This window comes from Drosophila serrata, unplaced genomic scaffold (assembly GCF_035046125.1).
Source record: "Drosophila serrata isolate PLE 108 unplaced genomic scaffold, ASM3504612v1 contig_382, whole genome shotgun sequence".
NCBI lineage: Eukaryota > Metazoa > Arthropoda > Insecta > Diptera > Drosophilidae > Drosophila > Drosophila serrata.
Genome location: NW_028257280.1, coordinates 9,745,576 through 9,755,729, shown reverse-complemented (window position 1 = coordinate 9,755,729; position 10,154 = coordinate 9,745,576). Strand labels below are relative to the sequence as shown.

General features: G+C 36.3%; 1 protein-coding gene across 1 annotated transcript; it reads right to left on the bottom strand.

Annotated features, from left to right (window-relative positions):
- Positions 1 to 3,953: 3,953 nt before the first annotated feature.
- LOC110190994 (dynein light chain 7b) lies at positions 3,954 to 5,214 on the bottom strand. Its single transcript, XM_020961706.2, has 4 exons — positions 4,732 to 5,214; positions 4,644 to 4,679; positions 4,447 to 4,583; positions 3,954 to 4,382 (listed from the first exon to the last, which is right to left on the bottom strand). Exon 1 carries the CDS (start codon positions 5,055 to 5,057, stop codon positions 4,752 to 4,754), a length of 306 nt encoding a protein of 101 aa, XP_020817365.1. The 5' UTR covers positions 5,058 to 5,214; the 3' UTR covers positions 3,954 to 4,382; positions 4,447 to 4,583; positions 4,644 to 4,679; positions 4,732 to 4,751.
- Between the last annotated feature and the right edge of the window lie 4,940 nt (positions 5,215 to 10,154).

Here is a 10,154-nt window from a genome sequence, read left to right as displayed (position 1 = left end):
ATTTAATAAAAAGAATATATAAAGTCTTAAGTAATAATGACTTTCTGAGTAATATATGAATTTTAGTTTTTCGAAACTCCAGTGACAACGTTATTGTTTATTGATAAATCATTAAATTACAGAAACATCCTAGTTTGTTATTATTTTATTATATATAAGAATAAATAGTGGCAAGCTGGAAACTATTACCATATTCCCTGTTTAAATAATATTTAGCTAAAGCAAAAGTCTTTTAATTTGTGTACCCTTGCTGGGCGTTATTATTTTAGTCAGAAGCTTTAAAAATAGTGAAGGAATCATTTTCGACCCTATAAATTACATATATTCTTAATCAGATTCGACAGGCGAGTAGATCTAGGCATTCCCGGTTGAAAAATAAAATTTCAAATTGTTTACCATTTTTTGAAATTTTTATAAGGGGTTACATCATTAAAATTTTCAAAATTTGACAAAAAAGTGATTTTGTTAAATTGAAAAACTTAATATGCAGATTTGTTAGCGCTATAAAAATTAATACGGGAATGCATTCTGGTTTAGTTATGATATTTTTAAAACTGCGATTTACCCACACTTTAGGTTCTCTTGGCCAAGAAGCCATTGATTGTTAAAAGTTTGTTAAAAGTCATATTTGATTTGATTTGCAATCATAATTTTAATCATTAGAAAATCGAATTTAGGTAGAATTTTTTTTAGTTTGTATGGTGTAACATTAAAATTTAATCAAATTTAATATAATATCGCAGAAAGTAGCTAAAAAAGCTCTATAAATATCATTTTTTAGTAAATAATAAATTTATTATATGAAATAAAAACGAATTTTCGGAGTCAGCCATTTCTGTTGCTCTCAAACTGGTTTCCAACTTCAAAGGAGTAACAGTGGCTTTAAAACTGCAGCAGAAGCAAGTGACCCTCAAACTAGCCTTGACCCAAAGCCATAGAGGGCGCTTGCAACACAGTGTCGCCATCTGGCGCAAGTAGGCTGCACCTCAAGTAGAATATTTACTTTAATATTTCCATTTATTTCCTGTTTTATTCCAAATACAGTTGTAGTTATTAACTAACTTTAGTTAAGGTTACTTTTTTATAATTTTCTTCAGGTTGTGCTGTACTTTTTCTGTATTTTTTTCCTTCGGGTATATTTTCTTTTCTTATTTTTTCAAGAAATCGGTCATCCGGTGAAGTCAAGCGACGTCTGCGCCGCTGCGAGTTGAAACTGGAAATGTGGCTCGGTGGTTGAACGGGGCACAAAAAAAAAAAATAATTCAGTGCGGCATTTCATCAACAGCAAAAACACCACTAAAATCGTTCGTCGACGTCAGCAGCATGAACAGGAAAATGGGCTTGGCCTCGGCCAGTTTGAGTTTGAGTGAGAATTTCGAGGTGGAGGAGCTCTTTCTCCAGCCTTCTGGGTTCTCCGTTCTTGGTTCTCCGTTCTCCCTTTCCTCATTTCTCTCAAGAGCCGTCGGGAACTGAAAGTACACAAAATCGTCCAGAATTATATAATGATTTTTGGGGATTTTTAGAAGTTTTAGTTGAGTTTAGTTTTATGGAATTTGAAGCTCAAAGAAGAAAACTATGTTGTGTTCTCCGGATTTTTTCTAATTTTTATAAGGATCTTAATAATTCTTTGTATCTTTAAAGAAAGTCAGTTTTCAATTATGATGCTTTTAGTAAATCATTTCTTACATTTTAAAGTAATTAAAAAAGCTTAAAGTATTTTTTTTCCTTATAATGAATAGTCACATTCGAAACCCATAAGAAATGAATTTATTTCTATAAACCCTTCATTATAAAACAAAATTTGATCCATTTGTATAATTAAAAAGAGATTTTATTTAATTCAAAGATACAGCTGTATAATAATAATAAAAATACTTATTAAATATAATTATTTTATATTATATTATATTTAATTATATATTATATATGAATTGAAATTATATGAGTTGCTGATAAATATATGCTTCTAAAGAAACATTTTAATTTGATTATATTTAATGTTATAAGATCAACATGTCTGGCCTAAAATATTACATAATTCAAGAATATTACATACAATTAAGTATTTCACCAATACTTAATGTAGTAAAATATACATTAAAAGTTTTCCATTCGAATTGAAGTAAATTATATCAGTGTCGTTTATTAATTGAGACAATTCTAAAATAGTGTTTTTAATAATTGTAATATATATTTTCATCGAAATATACGTCAACGAGAATGTAGAAACATTTTAAATAATTATAAAATTAATAAATAAAAATATCTATAGTATTTACCAAATCAAGTCATTATTTGAGACCTTGTCTCAAGTTCAGGTTTTTTGGCGGCACAATCTAATTGAATTACTACAGTGAACACTGGACAGATGGGAATGGTAGCTGTAGCCGCCCTGACAAGATCATAAAATGTGAATTATGAAAAGTGACCTGGTGCCTTGGAAAACGTTTTATTCGAATTTAATTCAAAGTGTTTCTAATTTCCAGGGTGCATTGATAATTTCGCACGAATCGTTGCGAGATGAAGTCGTCAGTTGGGAATGGACCGTGGAGTAATTTCATTTCACGCTGCCTGAAATGAAGTGCGCAATTCTGACAGAGAATCGAGGAGGGGAATCGACCTTGCCCCTTTTGTTGAATTAAGTTTCTGTACAAATTTTTATACTCTCATCTCGCCCGGGCACCACAAAACGATGCCAGACAATGGGAAACAGCTTAAAGATAGCTAGCAGCCAGCCAGTCTCACAAAAGTCCCAACAAAGAGCACCCCAGGAGCGATTATGGACTCGGGTTGAAGTCGGGCTGAGAGTCAGATAAGTTATTGTAGCAACCCCTGCAAGGATACGTAAAAATAGGACAGGCCGTGGCTATAGATACATTCATCTGCCCGGAGGGTGCGTCGTAAAAATGAGTTACGAGTCCTGCCATTTTAAATTAAAATAGCAGGCAGCCAGCAGCATCCATTGTGCCACCAAAGATGGAAGCGCACCAAAAAAAAAGGCACAAAAAGGTCAAAGGCCACTGTGCCTGCCACACATTTTCACATTTCCACCCCGAAAAAAGTGGCTATCGAAATCGAAATCAAGCGAACGGCTACAAAATGGTCATGTTGACAGAAGTAAATCTCTTGAATTATCGCATTAGAAAGCCGCATTCTCACAGATATACATATAATATAGGATCGGAGTATGGGTAGATTCCCGGCCCGATGAAGCCATGTCGTAAATAATCAGGATCGGAACGTCGCCGGGGAATTATAAAGGATTTTCGGGCAGTCCTGTTGATTTAAGAATTCTTCTCCGAAGTTTATTTTGCATTTAAAAGGGTTCAAAAGAGCATGGCCACCCCGATGATCATAATTTTCTTTGCTAACTTTATATTTATAATAAGAAAATGTAGGAATTTTAACAGATACTATTATTAACTTCCTTATTTTTATACCCTTCCAAGGGTATTCTATTTTTAGTCAGATGCTTGTAACGATGTGGACTCTTTTTCGACCCTATAAATCATATATATTCTTGATCAGAATTAAAAGCCGAACCGATTTTTTTCAAAAATCGTTAAAATTGTCAAAAATTTGAAAAATTTTGAATTTTCTTAAATTAAAAATTTGGTATGCAGATTTATAAACCTTATTAAAACTAAAATATAAATAAATTCCGAATTGATATTAGTGCCTTTTTCGCCGAGTTATGAGCTTTTTAAACTTGTATTTTTGTGAACAAAATGTCATATAAAATATGGATTCAAAGAGGGCGAATATTTTGAGCTTAGTTATGACCGGTTTCCAATTCCATCCTATTTTTCAATAGTAAACTGAAAGGTTATATAAATTTCGGCTTCTCGTGGTTAGTTTCCTTTCTTTTTTTACTGAACCTTTTCCACCTTTAGATGTAGATACTTACCATTCTCTAGCTCTACCACTTATACCCAAAATAAAACCAATTTATATTTTTATTCCGTCGCTGTGCATGATTAATATTTAATTGCCGAACATTTTTTTGTATTTCCTTAGTCTTGAATAATTGTTAAAAGGTATTTGCTAATTGTTCAATGCGGTCACAAATCAGAACAATTTCATTAACATTTAAAGTTCTCAAATTGCCTAGAGATTTTAGGAACAAGGTCCTAAACCTTTCCCCGTCGGCAGTATTTTAGAAAGTTATTCCTAAAAGTTTTAGGCAACTTTTATAGATTATGCGGTAAAGACTTTATCAGTACATCTTGGGAATAACCTTATCCTACATCGTCGAATAAATGAGAGCGAAATGACATCAATAATACTTCAGCCGAAGTAAGCCACTGCAAGGCGAAAAATCATAAGCAACCGATCCTACATATACGATCAGAAGAAAATAGATACGACCCAAAATTATCGTCCTGAAAGGGAAAAGAAAATAAATAATTTAAAAGATGTTTATGTTACATTAGAGTTCAGACTTACACGGAGTGTATATCAGATCAACAAAGTGTTAAATAGGTCATCAGAACAGAATATAACCACCGTTCAAATTATTTGCTATACGTGTTGGAGTTATAATCGAGAGCCACATTATGTTGTTATGCCCAAATATATGTTTTCTTAAAGAATTACAAAAATAATTACTAAAGAGAAGTCCAAAGGTTACCACAAATACTTACCGAAATCTTGTCTAAATAAATGTGCTCTTGAGAAACCTAAAATAAGAGTTATCAGAGAATATTATTATAGGTTATCAGCAGAGCTTACTGGCAACTTGTGTTAACTTGTTATTGAACGACGGTGATGGTGAAATACTCCTCCGGTGCTACCAGATACTCAAACTTGCGGGTGGCCAGCCTCAGGAAGCACAGCCTGTTCGCAGGATCAATGTCCCGCACCAGGCTCTGGCAGGTGCCAACCAAGAGTCCATTAACATGCTTAACTATCGCCTGGGCACTGGTATTATCAAACGAGGACTCGGCCACCGCATTGGCCATGTTATCGGAAACCACATAGCCATGAGTATGCTCCACGGTGATGCGATCCACCATTGTCGAATTCTGGCGGATCACATCCTCCAGAACGCGATTCATAACGATAAGAGTGTATTTAGTGTAGGTTTTAAACGTGAACTGAAAAAATTTTGAAATTTTGGAGCTGGTAGGAGGAAGTATTTGACCTCACCGTTTGAGCACGTAAACTGTACTGAGGATTTGGGGTTACACACATCCTACACATGACATTTGGGATGACTTTTTAGGCAGAGAATACTAGATAACTTGAAAGGGGTTTTCTAAGCAGTTTTTAGATGCTTTTTCAGGTTAAAAAATATATTCCTAAGCCTTGTGGAGGTCCCTCTTCCATAACCATTATTAATAAGTAATTTAAGCTATGTATCCCTAATAGTACTTAATTATCCCACAAACTCCACCATTTTCCTCTTGGTTTTTAAATTAAAAAAGCCAGCATAATTTAATATTTTTTATATACGGATTTATAATTAGTTTTGGGCACACGCCTATCGCGTTGATTGAATAAGTGTTGCTTTCCTCATACTTTGCAACATATGGCTGAGGGTTCGAATAAATTAAACTTATCGGAATTCTCTTATCTCATATGGTGGTCTCTGATCCCCTTTCTCACTTCTCGATACACATTTCCCCCATTTTTTTTGCTGTATACCCGAATGCCATTGAACTTGCTCTGAAACGGCGAGGTCAGTTCAAATTACTGCACACCAAATTGATATTCCCGCTCAAGTTCAAGTGGTCGCGTGGCTTTTATTCCTTCATTTAATTTTCATGCACATTTAATGGCGTCTGTTATTGGCTTTTAACGAGATTTCCACTCCACTTTAGAGGCTACAGACTACAGACTACAGTCTATAGTATATAGACGACGTCTAATTGACTTTTTGACTTTGAACTGCAGTTCGTTGACTTTGTATTAAATCTAATTCTCTTAGCTTTAAGCCGGCTTTAGTTGCTAGTTTTTCAGTGGCCATAAATCAGGGCTGGTGTTTAGTATTTAGTACGCCACTCATCTCCTGCTGCCGGCCCATCCTCATCTGTATTCAGAAGTGGAGAAGTGCTTGTCGGACAAGTCCCGGAGAGTGCATGTGCAGGCGGAATATATGTATGCACATACATATACCCCTCTGATCCATCCCGGATCGGCCCCAAAATGGCCACTCGAGCGCCCAGTATGGCCATAAAACACTTTCGGACATGTTGCTGGGCCAACAAACAACTCTCAACTCTACCAACTCTCCGTTGCTCCGTTGTTCTTTTCTGCCTCCAAGCTGGTCAATAAAATGTGCATAAATTCCAATGCTATTCAACGGCAACCCGAAACTGGCTTTTGCATTTAACGGGTTAAGTACAGTGGGTTTGGGTTTATTTACAACAATAAAAGGGTATTTCAAATTAACTGGAAAGAGTTGCAAAATATGTGAACATAATTTTCAGTTATGACATTTTAAATCCATCTAAGAAATGTTTATCTATTGAATCAGATTGTCAGGCATTTGGCTATGTCATATTTATAATCATTTATTGATTAGCTGTATATTTTAAATAATTTTTAATGGCAGGATGTTCAGAAAACACTAGAAAAGGTTTTCAAGTTCAATAGATTTGTATTTTATACAAAGCAACCTTTTAAACTTATGAAAACCTTCAAAAATCGTTACAATTTTATTCTAAAAGGATAGTCAAAATGTTTAAATTTCTTTTACTCATACCCATGGTAAGGTTTTGAAACATTTTCCAAGTGCTTTCCCCAGACCCAAAGGCAATGCCAGTCCATGATTCATGACCGCCGAATGCAAAACGAGAGATTTGTGGCCGGGGAAAATGAATTGTGTCCAAGTTTGGACTGTGTGCCATTTCAAACTATGCAAAATGCGATCTCATAAATCGCCCCACGAGCCCAAAGTTGGCCCGGGCTTTACTATCTATCTCTGGAATGGGTCGGGAATTTTGGGTTTTGGGGGTTGGCACTTTGAGTTTTGGCCTCGGGGGCGGGATTAGGCGGCAGGCGGACGCTTATCCGAGAGCGAGATACTTGGCATTATGCCGGTTCCATAACTCATTTAATTAGATGGCTATCGCTATTTGGGCATAATTCAGCCACCAATAGACGGAATCTCCCCCAAAATGCGAAGAGGTCAAAAGGTCGGTACATCAAAAACTATAAATAACAACTGAAAAAAACGAGAGAAGGAGAAAAACGAAACTCACGAAATGGAAAATTCTTTTGTTAATTAGAAAACCAACACACCAGCCAGCCGGCAAATGAAATTAAAAAAAAAAGAAAACACGAATTTAGAGCAGAGCAGATAGAGAGTGGCAATTTGGAAAACACTTTCCCTGTCCCAGCTCCTGAAAATGCAAATGAGCTGAGGCCTCAGACTCAAGTCCTGGCTCCTGGCTCCGGTCATTGGCCGTTGGTCAGTCCTGGAAGTGGAACCATATCTGTATCTGGTTTTTCGCCCTCTGTTTTGGCCTTTTACTTTGGCAAAAGGGACACACGTCGCACACACATGGCACAAAATTGGCCCAAGGGCTATGTCCAACTGGCCCAAATACTCGAATCCTTTTGCACCCTTCCAGCGAAGGTCCTACTGACACACTTACCCACTGGACACGATACTGGACACTGGACACATTGTCCAAAATCCCAGTTTTGATTACACAAACTCCGAAGCAGCTATAAATAATGTACATGACATACACATACAATATTATATGTTCATGGACACTCACCTCGATGCGTTTGGAATTTTTAATGAGTCCAAAATGGTGAGTGGTACATGTCCTGGGGTGGATAAAGGATGGCAGAACGATATATATGCTCTGCAATTGAAAACTAAATGGAAAGTGTTAAATGGGCGGAGGAATAGGTAGATTAAAGTCTTATTGTTAAGTAAACTATATAAATATTTAAATTTTTTTCAAAGGTAATTCAAGGTTGACTTCAAAGAGATTAAAATCCCTAATCTGTATTTAATTTTTAATGCATTCAAAGTATCTTTTACAGTGAGATACTCCCCATTAACACGTGATTTCATTACCTTGATCGACAAATTGCCAAAAATCGACTCTGTTTTTTTTAAGGTAATAAAAACTGTGGATATATTGCAGCTCCCAATTCGTAATCCCATTGACAAATGGCATTATTTGCTTTTCGAATTTATGTTATGGTCTTCTAAATAACAACCAATTTAAGGTATTTATCTTTAAGCAGCGTAATTTCGTATGCTAATTCCCTTGGCAGTTGGGCAGCTAATTTATGAAAGCCGCGGTCTTGGTCTTGTTTATATATACATATATTGCTTTTTTGCGGACCCGAACAATGCAAATTTTTATTAGCCATGAAGTCGGCCATAAAAGCCATTTGGAAACCGCTTAAAATCGTTGCTCTCTCCGCTCGAGTACAAATTGCTCAGAAGAGGTGCAAAATGCCGAGATTAAATATATTTCGCTGACTAATTAATAACTTCATGAGAGACTCGTTTTTATTCAAAGCAAATAAATATCAAAATTTAAGAAAACAAAAGATTAGAAAATATGGAATATCAAGTTTCAATCTTAGAACCCCCAAAAAAACGAGATAAGGCGAAAACGCTTGCCAAAACAAAAAGAAACCGAATTCATTTGTTTTTATGGCCAAAAAAAAGGTGGAAGATGCTCGACAAATAAAAAATCAACAACTTTTACAACAAAGGCGAGGGCGTGGCACACACAACACACTCACAAGAAAAGATAAATTTCTTAATTTAAATTCAGAGTCGGGGAGTCATTGTGTTTTGTTCGTTTCCACCCTCAAAACGATTTTCATTTCCGTTACAAATGCTTTTCAATTTCGCTGGAGCGAAATTCAATTTTCAAACGTTTTATTTCGACAGCGTTTTTTTGATTTAGTCGCGTTCGCTTTGAATATTTTACACGAATCGCTTTTGATTTTTCGATTCCGAAATTGGGTTTTGGGTCGGGTTTGGGCCTGGATTTTGGGCCTCCATTTTTCTGGCTTTTGTGTTTTGTGTAACTATGGAATATTTATTATTTAAATTTCTCGACTGCCGCCACTAAATCATGCGACAGGCCCGAAAACACTCGCATATTCGTGAGTTGTTTCTGCTTCGCTTTTATTTTTTGTTGTATTTTTCGTGGACACATGATTTAGGTGCAGCCATAAATTCAATTTTAAGCTTTTTGGTATTTCATTTCGGTCTGGCTCCGTTCGGGATCTGGTTTTGTGTTGGCTGAGATGCGATGAGATGAGATGAGGGTACTGGTACCAGTTCGGCTCCGGGGCCAAGATAAACACTTGACAACGTGCTAAGGCCGGCAACTGGCAACGGCAACGCGATAAGCGCATAAATAAAGCCCCCGTAATAAATTCAGCGTCGCATTTGACGCCGCCATCGCATCATCTGCGTATCCCCATGGAGCTCTCTTTTGGAAGGGTGTGGAAAGGGTATTTGTGACACTGACACTTGCCATGATGCTGCAAGCTCCAAACTGCATCATGGTCATGCTTCATGGTCCTCCAGAGTCACTCATGACAACCTCTTGGGGTCAACTGTACCATACATCATCCGTAGAGAGGCTGTGTAAATAAACCATTAAGAATTGTCATCATTTCTGCAAACATTTATGAGACATTTTAAGCCTTCAGAAGAACGTAGGAAAGTTTATTTATTTCTTTAAGCAGAAGGTCAAGTAAGAAGATATATTAAACCCCTAATCGGAGGCTCAAAGGGGTTTTAACAGAGATCCCACAGTAGTATTTCAAGAACAATTTATGATAGAAGCTAGCTAAGATTCATTTTAAATTCTAGAAACTGATACAAAATCAAATAAAATATTAATTTGTTATATTTTTTAATAGATTCCAATACAAAAACATATTTTGCTAAAACTATGTTAAGGTAAAACCAAACCTCTATCACCTTTCCAAACACTTTCACGTTCGTAAAGGATCCTGCCGGCTGGTCAGCTGTTGTTACGGCTCATAATTGGCCGGCAGGAAGACGGAGTATATATATGACATCTGCTTCGATGGAACAAAACATAGTCCGAAAAGGATAAAAATCCTGCAGACAGCAATTCACGGCAATCAAACAGCGCGGAACACGGGTTAAAAGGCGAAAGGATGCGGCGCAGTGTGAGAGTGGCAAGTCCATT

What these genes read in the sequence shown, in the direction of transcription:
- LOC110190994 (XM_020961706.2), bottom strand. Translation starts at nt 5,057, where the DNA reads ATGAATCGCGTTCTGGAGGATGTGATCCGCCAGAATTCGACAATGGTG.